The 16979-nt window shown below is 37.5% G+C and overlaps 1 protein-coding gene across 3 annotated transcripts in view; it reads left to right on the top strand.

Moving 5' to 3' along the window:
• Window positions 1-16979, top strand: part of LOC119654824 (probable nuclear hormone receptor HR3) — a 449138-nt gene that overhangs the window by 152788 nt on the left and 279371 nt on the right. The window contains exon 2 of one of the 3 annotated variants that reach the window (XM_038060458.1): window positions 1492-2833. The exons of the other annotated variants lie outside the window; for them this stretch is intronic. Coding sequence (XP_037916386.1) covers window positions 2707-2833 — 127 coding nt within the window. The 5' untranslated portion in view covers window positions 1492-2706. The remainder of the gene's footprint in view (window positions 1-1491; window positions 2834-16979) is intronic. 3 annotated transcript variants of the gene reach the window in all.

Below are 16979 nucleotides of genomic sequence, written 5' to 3'. Positions count from 1 at the left end.
TCAGTGCTATGCACCGACCTAATCCACTATTGTGTCCTCTTTTGGAACCAGAAGATCAAGAACTACATTGTACAGGATTTTTTGTAGAAGTGGGCTCCATATGCAATCCTACCCATACAGATTGACCGTCATATTTGGGTTCGTCTTCTATTATCGGAAAGTTCAGAGTAGTAGTTCCTTTCATCTAGGGTGACATAATATTTGCGAGTACTATTTTTTTTCGGTGAATATCATATTTGTTTAAGTAACTAACCAATTTGAAAGTGCTACTGGTTGATCTTGTTTTACGGAAATTAGCTGACAGCTATGTCTCCAAGAGCATGAACTACTGCCGTTTTCCTAATGCAAGAAAAATCTTCCCCAACATATCCACTTCAGACGACTAATCCAATTTGTTCGACCTAGTCTTCTCCGCCAGTTTAATGGCCACATTGGATGCACCGCTCGTGCCCAAAACTTCCTATCCTAGTGCGAATTTCAAGTAGCCATTTCCTTGTTACTGCAGGTACTACCATCGCATACAAAAAAACAACATGGTTAACCAATTCACGACTCTACTAGTATAGTTAGAATTTTTGCCGTATACTTTATTAACAGTTAGGAGTTAATCAACATTCCCTATAATTCGAAGCGACTTCGCCGACTATCAGCCAGATTTTTCTGAATGCATCTTTTGCCGATATTCTTGTACACCCTGGGTATTAAAGGGATAACTGTTAAGATTCTCAAGAGTACTGTTTTATTTTTCTGTTTGTAAATTGTATTTCGTTCCACCATCAAAAGAAGTAAAACTTATGTCAAACATTCACCCTGACTGACGGCGTAATGGTTGAGTTTTTTGAGCATTGGCCTCTCGATCTCGTTACCCCGAATCTCGGTTCGTTATGGATATTTATGTTCATCTTTGTGACCATTGCCTGTCTATGTTGCTATGCTCTTGTCAAATAACGTTTACATTGGTGACCAGTTTTAATTGCTATTTTCTATCAAAAGTTTGTCTTCGTCTAACAGTGATGAATCATAAGTATCGTTTTTAATTATTTTCAACTATTCAATTTCGTTGCTGCTTCTTACACATGCTCAACTGCTAATTCAAAGGTGAAAATCAGATATTTTCCTGCATTATTTTTAAGCTATTTATTTGCTTGATTGAATCTTTGTATCTTTAAATCTATGAGAGGAAGTCAAGTGAAATTTCATCCTAACGGCGCTGCACCAAAACCAAATCATAAATTATTACAGAAAGAAAGAAATCTTACATTTGCCAGCAACAGTCAAAAACTTGATAACAACAATAGATTTGCTCCAGATTCCTACCAACAGAATCAATAATACTCCACCTACTTCCGCCACTCGGAATATACTTCTCTATGTTGTAAAAAGGAAAAACCATTTTCTACTTACAACACAAAATAGTGAAGTATGAATAAAAAGAAAACTATGGAACTAAAAAGAAATATTTTTTCTGCTCTTTCTGTTTCCTATTTTCAGGACAAAAATGGATGCAAATCCTGGGTAGCAATGTCTCAAATATTTAAATATAAATAAGGAGAGATATTCATTTCGTTCAACGTCTTTGAATACAATACATATGCTATTAAGTCGGGTACAAGAGAATAGAAATTGTGGATTTTTACTATAGAGACAGTCGGAGTCCTATATTTTTAGTTTCGTTTCACCTCGTCCCTCAGCGAGATTGTACCCAAGTGATTGTGTCTATGAATTTTTTATTTTCTGCATGTATGTACACAATATGCAGATTATTTTTTCATACGTACGAGGACAAGATGAAAGCATGACGGCGAGAACATATATTAAAAAATTGATTTTTTAGTGGTTTCCCTTTCGCGGGTAGTTGAAACTAAATAACTCGTGAAAACATAAAAGAATGTATAAAATATAACCAATGAACATTTAACCGAAACAGTGTCTTACAATATACATGTATTTATATATATAGAAAGTAACAATAAATTAACAAAAAAAAAATCTGGATAGTGAAAGCCACAGCGAAACCTTTCTTCTACTTTAGCAACTTTGAAGATGTAGTGTTCGTTTTTAATGACTATTTTAGTACTCATAAATATTCAATAAAGAATTCGTTAAACAATGTATTTAACACTGCAACGAAATGACGACATAATCCGCGATTCAATTGCAAAATATTCTCACTTTCCATTTTCGTCAAAATGAACTTAAAAAAGGAACGCAAAACATAAAACAAGCGATAAGAGGAGAAATAACGATACGTGTACCTATAAGACAAACTGTGATATTGTTGAACTTATAAATATAATATTAAATATTATTATTGATAAATCGCTAACATTTATATATAACAGTAGTAGTAGGAAATATACACATACATTTATAAAATATACAAAAGGACTTAATTGCGGTAATCTAACTAGGGAGCACTAACATACGAACACAGTCTTAGCAAAGTAATATACATATATGTCTAATAATTTATCTACAAGAAATCTACTTAAGGGCATTTTATAACAGTAAGAAGGTAATTATGCAAAAATAGTGACAACACTAATAGATTCCATTTTTATACGATTTAATACAGTAAAAATTACATAAAATAATTACAATAAAAATAAAAGGAAGCGATAACCTTATAAATTAAAAAAAATAATAAATTACTTATCGAGATATTACTAGTTCTAAACGCGAGAGAGAAAAAGATAATATTCCAAAATGTATACATCGCGTATGTTTGATATGTGGAATAGTGTGACGTCGAAATTGGAGGCGCATGCAAATACTATGGTACAAACGAATGTACAGACACCGGGGCAAACGCAGTCGAGTGGATCAATTAAAGGTATAGCAGACATTTTTTTCTTTTTTATTTAAAACATATATAGATGCTAAGCTTCCTTTCAGAATGAAATGGAAACTTAATCATTTTATTTAATCAAATTTATTTTATTGGTCTTTATTTGGATCTTCATTTCCACTATTTTATACAAAGTTTTCGTAAATTTTCTAAAAAAATGCATGTCCAGCGGGAATTATGAAACTATAATCGATTGGTAGATGATATAAACAGACCATTTACTTCTGAAATGAATTGTGATGAGATTCTGCCTATTGTCAGGAATTTAGGCACAGGACCTCTCAAAGAACTTCAGTTGATCGATAACATGTCTAAAAATTAAGTATAAAATCGACTTGACCTCGACCAACTTTCAGGGGGGCTCTCGGTATGTGGAGTTTTACATACGAAAAAATGAGCAACTTGTATTTTGTTCTTGAGTACGCATGTACTTCAAGACGGCCCGAATTAATTGGGAAGAACCCTATTTGCATTCCTCATTTCGAGCAAAGCACTCAACTTTTAAAAAAATTATTCTGGGTTTAGCCCAGGACAGAACTGCTCAGAATATTAAGGAATAGCGTGCCCTCAAGTGGGTCCAGGACTCCCTTAACTTAAAGGTTAGCATAACCAACAGCCCAGAATTCATATTATTAGACTCCACCATTACTGCTGTTTCGAACTTCCCTGCCGTGATCTCAATAAATATCAGAAATCAGAATTAGAAGATAATTTAGTATATCCATAGCTCGTCCAAACTTGAGAGGACAATGAGGAAAACTGAAAAAGGTGGAAAAAAGTGCGGTTAGACTTCACAAAATTAAGAAATAAGTTTTTATTAGTTGAAAAAAGGACTAAGTTTTTTCTTTATACTGTAAATATTTTTATTTTTTCCCGCATACAATCGTTTCGGAGACCACCTGCTTCCTTCCTCAGTGCTAGTACCTAACTGAGGAAGGAGGTACGTGGTCTCCAAAATGATTGTATGCAGGAAAAAATAAAAATATTTACGGGATAAGGAAAAAAACCTAGTTCTTTTTTCAACTTATATGCCAACTGTAAAAAAAACATGGACATTAATTTCAATTTAATAAGTTAGGAGTAAAAACTTATTAAATTGTTAAGTTGTTAAGTTGTTAAGTTTTTACTCCTAACTTATTGTGGCAGTTAAGGTAACTGACCTTTGTTCCAAATTCTTGCAAACAGTGCATCCAATTTGAAGCCAAAAGGAACAATTAAATCCGGATCCGTTTCGTGCTTCTTGTGATTTACCGATTTCCATGATCACTTTCTGACAGAATAATTTTGTCGCCATGACCAGAACACACCAAGTAATATTATAGGGGTACAATTGAGAGGAGTATGCAGACATTGGGTCTTTGAGAATTTAGTTAAAAAATCGCATACAGGAGTGGCTTTTTTGTGGAGGTGGCTAGTAATGGCTCATATGTTGAGCATATATCACTCTCTCTCATTCCCGGCCCTCTTTGAAAATATGAGTTTAGACGGGTTGCGAAATCAAACTGTCTATCGTCATCTAGTCTAAACTTTTTGAAATCGCTGGGCATCACTATTAAGGAAACTACTTCGTGAATGGATTGGAGCTACGTGAATGCACATTCAACGAAAACGTGAAACTTTTTTCTTTAAAAATCTCAGCGCGATCGGTACCTCCACCTCCTTCTCTTACCCAGAAAAACTCCTTATCGGCGATTTGTCGGAGGATTGTATCCCGTTATCCTAAGGAAGGAGATGGCTTTCGCTGTGATGTAGTTACCTATAGTGAGATAGCACTATATGTTTGAACTGGCACACGCAGGCAAGGAGTGGCAACTAAGATGTGAAACTGCACCAGTAAAGGTCGAGATAGGATTATATGAGGGAATCCAATCATTTTTTGAAACTCCGAAAACGTTTTTCTACGCTGGCCCGACAGTCCACTTTAATCACTGCTACTAACCGATAACCCAAAATGCTGTAAAGCAAAAAAACTGCAGATTGAAAGAATAAAGCGTAATTGTTCTGTTACATCGCACACGCAAACAAAATTGGAGGTCGCTCCACATTAACCCACGGCTTTTAGTTTTACATATGCTTCCATTCTAATCAATAATTTGGAGCTGTTGTCAGCACAACTATTGAGACTGAATTCAAACTGATGCTCCTTTAGGAAGTTTAGTTTTTTCTTTGTTTTGAGTAAACAAGAAAGTATGGATTCAAGTACATCACCTGCACTTCAGGCGTTTCAATCGTCACTTTTGCTTCTGGGTACTCCTCAACAAAGACCCCAATCTTCTAACGTTTCTGAATGAGCATTTACAATGAATCAAGCGGAAAAAGCGTTATTTTGCTTGATATCCAGGATGCTTGATTGCCAGGATCGTCCTTGGTAAGTATTATATAGGATGGGTCATAGGAGTTGGTTTTAAATCAACAATCGGCGCTAAGCCTTAAGAAGGATAGTCCACCGGATAGTCATTTTTTTGGGAAACCAAACAGTATGCGTTGTCCATTTAGACGTCACCTACAATCCCTATGAGTCAAACTTCAATATCTAGTTTCTATTCAGAATATAGGGAAGCTTTTTAGCAGCTTATTTTAGATTGTATTTATCCCTCATATGGTAAATGTCATGTCATCGCTTTGCGTTACGAAAGGGTTTACCTAGATACTGCAGTCCCGTGGCACATCGATTAAGATGCAGCGTGCTGGCAATTGGTTGAAATAGCGTAAGTCCCGAAACTGATACCTTTCCATTTTCTCGCGGTAGGTTTGTGCCCCAAAGTTTTGGCAGAACAGTTTTGATGAGCATACCCTATGGAAAAACTATTCCGATGATCGCACAACGAGGACCCTTTAAACCACTTTGTCTTTGACATACTATAAAAAATTTAACCTCAAATGCTGCCTAGTCAGCCCTCTCCCCCCTTGCCAATATTTGCAACATATCAGCCTACCATTGTTCTCTTTAGCCTCGTGGGCCATGTCCTACGAATGCAATGTCTGAAGCAAAACGCATTTTTTAATCATGAAAAAGGAGTGAGTTGTGACCTCGAACAACTTCCACAATTAGTTTTGGCACAATATTCCGCAATTTTCGTCGATTTGAGCTCCATATAATGAAACACAGTTTTCAAAGTATACTTCTTATTGACTATACAACGGTGGGGTTCATGATGTAAGGTATTTATATAGAGGTATCAAATAGTGAGCTGTTTTGAAGGCTCTATTAGCACTTCTTTCCTTAGATAGGCTCAAAACAAAAGCTCCAAATCTATGTTACTGTTGATTCTATAGCTGTCGATCTAATTTATCTTTCATTGTCATTCTGTGAAAGTAAAAAAAAGTAAAAAAGTAAATCCTTAACTATGGCTTGTTAGCGGCGACTTCTGACGGGGCAAGGCAGCATGGAATGCATCTACCCACAGGGAGGGGTTCTCTCTCCTTTGCTATGACTCTTAGAAGACACAAAGTTGATTGTGGATGTCCTAGGTGTGATAATTATCGGCAAATTTACGCACACAGTTTGTGGCCGTTTGAAGACCATTCCGCAGATAATCCAGCTGATGCCTCCGGAACCGCTTCGCGATGAACGCTAAGAAGATTGAACTAGCTATGGTCGCTAGGAAAGAAATTAGGATTAGAAATCCGGCTGGTACAAACAAACAAGTATTTCGGAGTTCATATCGACTGCAAGCTAACTCAGAAGCATCATATCCAGGAACAATGTCAGAAGTCCGGTAAACGGTTCTGGTACTGTAAGACTACTATAGGTAAGATCCTGGGGACTTTCCTCACAACAGATTCACGCATTTTACTTTGACGTATACATGCAATGCCCTCCCCCCCCCCCGCAATTTATTTGAACGTAAAACGGAAGGCAGGTAACGACGCATATGGACTTGGCACCTTAGAACGTGGAAAGTTGGCTAATCTCTGGGCAAACATCAAATCACTCGATGTCTGCTCATCACATGATTCCCAAATTTCTCTTTGACAATGCATTCTGAATCGTAATCACCAACAGAGAAAAATGGTCGACAATTCATCACGAGTGTTTTAGAATTGCAGACTTAATAACCTTCAACAACGAATCTATCTTCAAACGCAAATCGAGCTCACCAAAACTGGCCGACTTCAATTTTATTCGCAAAAAGGACAGGGTCGACCCATTCAAACCTAGTCCAATAGTCAAGCAGCACTTTGAATATTTTGAATATTTTAAGCCAATTGCTATTAAGTTTCTTCGAGTTATTATTGAAACTTGACTAATTGAATTCAGCATTTCTGATGTGATTATTAACGCATTCGAATATCGATTGCAACGAAGATTGTTTCGAAAAATAGCACTTAACATAACAGCAGAAATAGCACTTAACATTAGACTATCCACTGTCAAGTCCATTCAGAAGGGGAAATTGCAAGAGTTCACACAGTCGAATATACAAATTTAAATATCTGCCTTTAGGCAAACATCTTTGTGAAAGAACCTAAGGTCTGAGCGAGAGTTTTTATTGTTTCAAAGGAAGCGGGGACATGGCAGTCTTGATATGGTTTGCAGCGACACACTGGTCCTTGAACTAGCAAATTTGAAAAATTTTAGGGGTAGTCTCGGCTGGCTATATAGCAATGTGAAGAAGAAGAGGAGACGGTCCTACTATGTAGCGCATCCTTTGACCTTATACGAAGATATATTGAAAGATTTTATTCAATGAAGAATGTGCGCAACCTCTACTTCTGTGAGAAGTTGTCACATTTGTAATCACTCAACGAAACCTAACCTAAGGTTTCATACAATCCAAAAATCAGTTTTTGTGTCTTGTAGATATTTCTTTGTATGCATCCCATAGTGGTCTGAAGCGAGTTAGGAGTACTTAGACTAATAAATAAATAAATAAAACACTGAATCTTCAGATTTCGACTTTTACGTTTACGCGTTACAGATTGTGTAACATCAAGAAAATTCAGACAGACTCTGGCGTTTTCGATTTTTTACTAGAATAGAGTATATCATATGCGAATTGGATCCTCACGTTTTACTAATACTTACCTTAGAAAATATTATACCACCCGAATAGTTAGAATAGAATGTTAGATTTATTTTTATCTGTTTGTGACGTTTCAGCTCAGACTAGGATTTTTTCATCTTTGGTTATCAAAAGAAGACTTTCGTCTCAGTTTTTTGAAAGACTTTAGTCTGCATCTAAGCGAAATTTGTTTCCATATGAAAAATGTACTTTCGACCGGTTTACAAAATTAATTTATTAGATTAGAAAATTTTGAGGAAAAGTGTAGAACCCTTCAGGAAACTAGAGTATCATTGTTGAACATAAATTTAACACATGGTGGATGTCGAAGAAAATTTATAGCCGTTACTTTTAATAAAGTTAATCTTCAGAATAGGTTTTGGGAAAACTGGAAAACGAAAACATCTCATAACTTGGTTTACAGTTCTAAGCTAATCTGAATAGACCAAAATTAACTTTCTTAATTCATGGATCTATGAGAAATCAATTTCCGAGCAGATTTCAACTAAATGACCGATCATGCAGCAGCTTCATATCATCATCGACAATTCATCTTCACTTTTCTCAAAATCTGAGATTTTACTTTTCAGATACATACATATCTGGCCATCAATCTAAAAGAGCTCAACACTTTCCGTATAAAATTACAATCATAACTATCAAATTCAATTTCCATCCAGTAAAATTTTGTTGCTGGTCTAATAAATTGGGTAGGGCCCGCGCTTCATGAAGCAATTCTATTCACAATTTATTTGAAAATAAAATTAGTAGTCACGCCAAGTACAGTGCGACGGCATGCCAAGAAGTTATTCGGTAACTTACCGTTGTTTCTTTTATTTCACCTTTCAGGTGAGAATTCGTGATTGCTTCAGATACGAAATCACCCGTTGTTACCATGTAACCACTTTGGGAAACCTCATGTTCTCAGAACAGAATAGACCCTTCAGAATTGAAGCGCTCGCCCATTACATTGGGTAAAAATTAACAAACTCCATTTACCGTTACCCGAAAGTCAAAGTAACAAATTCTGAATGTTGCTGGCTTCCAAGTTTTCGGTTTTTTTTTGGGCAAATGGAAATGATCGATTGTTCTTGGCCTCCATGTAGGAGCTTTTCCCTCTTCGCGATCGTGTTTAACGGTACTCAGTCACTAGATGAGGTGAGGGAACTGATTCGATTGGGGCTTACCTGTCGATCATGTGTGGGTCATGGAATAGGAAATTGTGTTTCGTTTTTGGAGAACAATAACCCCGAATGACGTGTTGGTTGGTAGCACGGTTGAAATATCGATGATTAATCGTTGGCAGTTTCTCACAAGTGTGAGTACTTTCGCTAATGATTTTTTGTAAATTTTGGGGGATCTTTTCCCTGTTGGTATTTGTGTATTTGAAACTTCTAATTCCGCTTCTTCCAGCGGTATTAATTCATTGGAGCTCACACTATCGCTTCCGCATACCCCCCAGCAAGCCCACTATCACTTATTGTAAAATTGGCTAAGACTTGTGGAAGATCAGTTGCTCCATTCGCGATTTGCCAATGCCAAAAACATTGGCCAATATATCAGGTTCGTTTTGAAGTCACAATTTTGCAAATTTCAAGCTCCAAACAAATTCAAATCGCCATTGATCGATAGTGCATGCCGTAGCGATCGTGGCTAGATGATGAGCTTTTTTCGGAATTTCAGCTAAAGACCGCTCGTCGCTGGCTCATGGCTCATGGATGCAGTATTTTGGCTGTGGCTGGCTGGCTGGCGTCTATTCCACGCTCGAGAAATTTTTATTTCTTCTAATCCACACATGATCGCGACGATGTCTTGGTGAGTTCGTCCGCCGCGGTCAATGCCCCCCCGAAAAAGTTTGCCCAATTACCATCTCCCCGGCCTAGCTAGCTCTGGCTCTAGTGTGGATCACGCTCAGTGAAATTGTTGTGTTTTGTGTTGTTGCTTGTCTCATGCTCGTACGCCAGTGGATGGGCTAAACTGTTATTTTTGGCTTTTTTATGTTCGCTGAGCATTTTTAGCGGTTGTTATTTGTGTAGTAGCCTAACTGTAAAAGACATACATCAAGTAGTCATGGAGCTTTTTTCGTAGATTATACCCACACCAAACATGTTTATTGTGTTGCTGGTGTCTTGTAATTTTTGAATGTTTTTAATCGTTGTTGCCATTTTTTGACTTTTATTTTCCACCGTACTCGTTTATAATATCTTCTTGGGTCCCCTCTTGAATGGTTTCGGTGGAAATAATGACCCCACAAACCGCTGGCCATAAACCTAAGAAGTACGAAGGGGGCAGAGATTTTGGTTTCTTTCCTTTTTCCCATTTTGATTTGTTTTCTTTTACCCCGGGGCTATTATTTGAAACGGTTATTTTGTAACTTTCTTAGATTGCTGTTCAAGCGGCAATCTTGAGACTGGCAAATTTTTTCCACAACTCCCAAAACGTTTCACCGAGTCTTTGGCAAGACTCGTAAATGGAGAGAAACAATTGATTTTGGAGTTTGCGAACCAATGGGATGCATTTCCTCAGCTTTTCCACCAAATCATTTTCGATCCCATTCGATTTTTGCCTTTTTTAGTTAATAAACCAATCTGAGTTGTAATTGCGCTGCATCACGCCTGCCAACAAGTGAATGGTTTTTTCTTACAAATTTAATCAAATTAAATAGAAATATTTCATCTACAGCATTTTTTAACCAATGTTTTAGTGTGTCTTCATCATCTTTGCCTGCTTTATCAGAGAAGGTTAAACAACTGATTTTGAAACAAAGTGCATCAACCTGTGATGCTGAAGGTACAAATAGGCTTGAATAATGCAATGTGCGAATGTGTAAATGCTGGAAGATGCCTGTAAGCCTTACAATTTTTACTATGTGCCCATATCTTGTAAGTGTCCATATACCACATTGTTGTAGTAAGTCCACCGTTTTAATGTCATGCTGCGTTTTAGAGTTTATAGTCGCGTACAATACTGACGATATTATTGCCACCGTTGTTGTTGAGAAGTGTATGATTGTCGAATAATTTTGAAATCTTTCGTCGATTTCACTTTCACTTGAAATTCCGCAATCAACCATTCGAAATAATTGAAGTTTTTTTTTCGTTGATAGGATAGTAATTTGCGCATCATACTTGAATTTATTTGAATATATTACTGAACTGTGTGACTGAATATTCCGGAAAAAGTTAGCACCTTTAACAGTTTAACAGTTTTTAATTCGGAAGGCAAATGGCGGGATCTCTTTGTACGTTCGTGAAAACTTATCGAATTAAACATCTCTCGAGTGACACAAAGGAGGCCTAAACTTAGCCTGCCCCTATGAATTAGTTCAGGAGTATATGAAACTTTTTCTGTACCATATACCCGATTATCTGCTATAATCATCTGGCAAATCGAGCGCCTACAGAGACATTGCAGGTATGGTTGCGTTTAAGCAAATGAAAAATCTCAAACATATTCTTTACTATTAAATATGTATGCCTGACAATAGCGGATGGGTTCTGATATACACTATTTATCTCATCCATTTATACTCAGGCCATCAGAAAGAAAATGTCCTATTCTATCATCTTCGAATGACAGATTTCAAACGCTTCCTTCAATAACTTTCATCGAGACATGATACCTAGGTTCACACCGACGCCATTAACATCCAAGTTAACATGAGAGACTAAGGCAATTTCATTTATCATCATCATCAGCGGCGCAACAGCTGGTATTCAGCCTAAGCCTGCCTTAGTAAGGTTTTGTGCCGAAGTCCACCAATTCGATATCCCCAGAAGCTGTCTGGCGTCCTGATCTACGCGTCGCGGCCTTTCGTCTTCTATCATAGATATTGCCTTTATACGGATTAGGTAACCTACCTGACCGCAACTTGTTGAGACGGATTTTATCCACAATCCGACGGTCGTGGTATCGCACATAGATTTCGTCGTTATGTAGGTTACGGAATTGTTCACCCTCAAGTAGGGGGCCAAAAGTTCTTCGGAGCATTCTTCTCTCGAACACGACCACGAGTTCGCAATTTTTCTTACTAAGAACCTAAGTCTCCGAGGAATACATAAGTACGGCAAGATCATTGTCTTGTACCGTAAGAACTTTGATGCAATGGTGAGACGCTTTGACCAGAACAGTTTTTATAAGCTGAAATGGGCTCTGTTGGCAACCAACAACCGTGTGCCGATTTCATCGTCATAGCTCAGCGTCATATCGATTGTGATTTACGACCCTATATAGGCGAAATTTTCAAAGGTGTTAAAGTTGTTGTTCCCTATCTTTATTGTTTTCGTTTGACCAGTGCGATTCGGTCTTGTTGGTTCTTTGTTCTTTTGCGCTGAAGTTGCTACCACGTCCTTCGTGTTGCCTTCTTTAATGTGCAGTTCGAGATCTCGCGTTGCCCGCTCGATCTGGATGAAGATAGACTGTACATCTAGGGTTGTTTTTCCCATAATGTCAATATCGTCAGTGTAGGCCAGTAGTTGGGTGGACTTGAAGAGGAAGGCACCTTTTGAATTGTCATCTGCATCGCGAATCACTTTTCCCAGGGCCAGGTAAAGGAGGACGCATGATAGGGCATCCCCTTGTCTTAGACCATTCTCGATGTTGAATGATCTCGAGAGTGATCCTGCTATTTTATCTGGTCTCACTCATTGATTAGGGTCAGCCTAATCGGTTTTATCAATTTCTTTGTGATACTGAATTTTCTCACGGCCGTTTACAGTTTTACCGTGACTATGCTAGCATAGGCGGTATTGAAGTCGATGCAAAGATGTTGGAGCTGAAAGCCATATTCCAGCAATTTTTCCATAGCTTGTCGCACAGAGCAAATCTGGTCGGCATGGAGTGAAGCCTCTTTGGTATGGGCCAATGATATTCTGGGCGTATGGGGCCATCGAGCGTAACAAAATAGCATAGCAAATCTTATAGATGGTACTCAGCAACGTGTTGCTTCCATAATTGCTGCCCCACAATTTGAGCAACAGTTGATGAACCGCTTGGTGTGTGTGGTCGCCTCCATATTTAACCAATTCGGCTGTAATTCCATCGGCTCCTGGCGACTTATGATTTTTATGCCGATGAATAGAACGGACTGTTTTTTCCATGCTTGGTGGTGGCAGCCGTCCGTCATTTCATTTATAGAATCATGAAATGAGTCATATATCTAACTGAAGTAATGTCGTACATAGTAATTGCATTCTTCAAATTTCTGCGCTTCATGTAAATTTCTTACTGATAGTTCTCAGATAAATAGGATCTTTTCTCAGTGTCACGAATTTTTATTTTCCTTTTTGTTCTTCAATAATCCGTGAGACAAACCTGGTTCTCAGCCACATGCACTTTTCTCAAAAAAGTGAGATATTCACCATTGCACCGTTAAGGGGGCATGTGGGATGTCAAATGAAAGATTGAAGATCTTGATTGGTTAACATTAAAAATACCACCTTTCCTTTTTAGTTGACTAAAAAGTATCCCTTCTGCAAATATGCGATTACTTGTCGTCTTCTTTAATGCTGGAATTCCAATGAGGAAGGAAATCCAAAATTGTCCTATTTATGCTTTTCGCTTCACGATCTTGTTCGTAATTGAATCCTCATTTACACTTCTCCATTATTACTCGTCTGTTCGGTGAAATGAATGATATGATTAGTCTTTTGACTATGTCTACAGACATATTTGAATAGCCAAGAAGTACGTTTTTCTGGGTTCTGGAAATCCCCACACTGTCAGCCATGCTTATGGCCGTGTTCCGATGTGGTGGGGATGACTCGTTTGATACCCGCCTGTTTAGACATCCGCCTGTTTAGACATGTGTAGACATCCAGCTCTAAAGTTGTCTCTTTTCTACTCAATAACAGGCCTAAAAATGGTAGAAGTTGTTCCTTTTCCATCTCCAAGGTGAATTCGGTGTGGTTTTTTGGACGATGGCTCAAAAGTTATCAACATACCTCCTTCAAAATTAAAAAAAAACTTGCTCTTTATTATGAAATTATGGCATTCTAAGCCATAAATTGTGAGTATTACATTAAACTGAATAGTTGAACGTATTTAATTCACATACACTGCGAATTATAGCGCCCCAAAATATATTTACATAAAAAATCCACAAAATTTGTCATACCTAAATCGTTGATCTTCTGCATTTCGGCTTGCTATTAATTCGTATACTTGCCATGTCTACAAATTAAATTCAACGAAGAACCATTATTATTTTGGTTTTAACTGATTAGGAGAAGTTTTTTGTTTATGGCATTTGGGAAGCACTAACGTTTTCTAACTTCTAACATTGTGTCAAAAGGAAGTTGTTTAATATATCAAGTGCTGCTCAATTCTCGCTAAAAACATCATTGCACTGCTTCAGCGGGAAGAACATCTCAGGAAAGCGTCTTCTGCTATTTTTCGGATCGGAGGACTTAGTCTTGATGATGTAATGTCGTGCTACTACTAACGAAATTGTTTTCGTCTCTTCATGCCTTCAGCTTCCATAAAAGTGTTTAGAATCGTCTGAATATGTTGCTGCGATATTTTATGATAATCTACCTATGAGTATGATTTCAAGGACCTCATTGTTTTGTAATTTGCAGGATCGGGTTTCAGTTTCGGGATTAACCAACCCCATCGGATCGATTTTATTGATTTCATTTTAATTTTTTTTTCCATTTATTTACTGGATGCATCATAGTTGATTAAGGCCCATCGTCATTGAAGTTTGGGGATGTTTGTCAGTCAGTGGAACATCAAAATCAAAATTTGAAGGGAATTTCCGGCTTAGGCTAAAATTGTTTAGTAAATCAACACAAATACTGTATTTGGACAACCAACTGTCATTTTGATGAGTATGCTGGGTACATTGAAGTAGGGGTTTCCAGAAATACAGTATTTATGTTATTTCACTAAAAATGTTTAGCAGAAGTTCTTTTCAAATTTGTTTGTTGATTAGGGATATTTGAAGTGGTTGCACTGCCATGTCTTCCATTGCAGGAAGTTCTCGCTCCTACAGATTCCAGACATTTCAACGCTAGCTTTAATATTAAACAGTGATTAGGCAGAATGATTTGATGCGGTGATGAGGTGCAGATAACGATATTTCGGGAACCACTTGTTCCCTTCATCAGTGCTAACAAGTCTTGTTGACTTGACTTGAATTGCTAGAAATGCCGCTCAGATTCAAATGATATCACAAACTTTGTGATTTGTGATTTGCACCCTCTCTTTAAACTTCATAACGTTACCCTCGTGGTTCTCGTTAATCCTTGAGCTATTGACTAATTCATCAATATTTCAATTTTCGGCGCTCTTTCTCTGACCTTATTTAAGCTAGCAAGGAATCCATAATTCCTTTTTACACGTAGCTCAATATTCCAAAAACTGAAAATGGAAAATTCTCTCTTTTCTTCCACGTCTTGACAGTTCAAGATTCGTCCACGAAGATCCGTAGGTTTACTGTGTGGCCGTTACATGGGGAATTCCCGCCATGTAATCCTCCATAATTTAGTAAGCTTCAATATGTCTTCAATCTCAATAAGTCGTCTCCATTTCTTGTTGGTTTGAAGATTGTTCTCAAAGTCTTGTTTTCACCGATGGATAATTTACGTGCAGGGTTCATTTTAAGGATTCTGTTTTCACCGATTTTAGCATGTTCACATATTTGAATTATGTTCTATTTGCTCCTCCTCCTTTCTTTCCCTTTTCTTAAAGAAATGACTATATCGCCAGCATAAGTGCAAATTTTGACACTTCGAACCATTGATGTCTTTCCTTCGTTGATAACTTGTTGCGGCATTGGGTTGAACTCGAGCGTTGAAATCCTTGCCTTCTAGGGATGGCATGATATTCCCTGGATGTATGTAACCGCCATTAGCTTTGTGTCCTTTGCCGGAATTCCTAAGTTGCGAAATACCTGTCCGATTTTATGTCGTTTTATGCTATTGAACGCTCTTTAGAAGTGTACGCACGGGCAAAATAGATGTAAATTATACCAAAAAAACTGATGCACTGCTCTTCAGCCGATCTATTTTTCCAAAACCATATTAACAGTGAGTTGTAATATCCTCCGCTTTGCCTTCTACCCTCTTTATAGAGTATCTTAGGAAAGGTCGCAGTCCTTAAGCACTTTGGCCTCTATGCTGTTAAGTTATTCGATATAGTCTCTCGTGACTGATGCTTTCCTTTGGATTGGAAAACGAGAAATGATACTCTCTGATTTGCGTGAACCAATACTGCAGTTCTTCGAGTATTTCACTGTTATATGCAGCACAGAGGTTAGGTTAGACTGTCAAAATGACTAAAAATTTTGACACCATGGCCATTAGAGTATAACCCTGTATATTTGCGCAGATAGCTTTCTGTATGCGTTATAAAGAGGGTGCATATTCTTTGCTGAAAAGGACCTCTACAAGGAGAAAGTTTAACGGTTGCATATAAAATATAGGACCATCTTCTCCTCTTCTTCACCTTGGTGACAATTTAAGAAATAGTATCCCATTAAAAATCTTATTAGGATTATAACGCATATTTGTATATTTCGACAGGTAGCACGACAATGTAGCTCCTCTGTGAATACCAATATTTTTCAGATTGTACTTTCCCATTGATTATATGGTTGCCATTTACCCTTTAGTGGTGTATAGCGCGTCAACCGCACCTATGGTTCATATGCTATAATGGGTCTCCTAATGGTTCAAGAGCATGACACCTACAGAATTTAATGCAAAAAGAATTTTCTAGTGTTAAGGTGTAAGTTAAAGTGAAAATAGGGATGTTATATCTGTCAGTTGATGCAAAGAACTGAAAATCTGTTGAGACTATGAAGTTACCTATGCTTCATTTGTATGCTTTTTCGATATGGAAGGTTATTTTTGGAGGAGGCTATGAAATCTCCTATAGCTCATGCAATAAATTCTATTACTTAATTCCAGTAAAAAGGTTTTAATCTCCTCAAGCTAGTTCATGATTTGTGTCAAAAGAAAAGAGAATCTTTCATCATTCTTTACCTACACCTAGTCAATTATGCATTAACCGTTTGGACCATAGAATTTCTTTATTCATCTTATTCATCTCCATTGAATCCCAAGCGCACCACACCCCGTCACAGAGAGTGATTAACAGCAAGCTGAAGAAAGTCTAGCACA

This window comes from Hermetia illucens, chromosome 1 (genome assembly GCF_905115235.1).
Source record: "Hermetia illucens chromosome 1, iHerIll2.2.curated.20191125, whole genome shotgun sequence".
NCBI lineage: Eukaryota > Metazoa > Arthropoda > Insecta > Diptera > Stratiomyidae > Hermetia > Hermetia illucens.
Note: the sequence above shows the minus strand (reverse complement) of the source record. Positions and strands in the feature narration are given on the sequence as shown.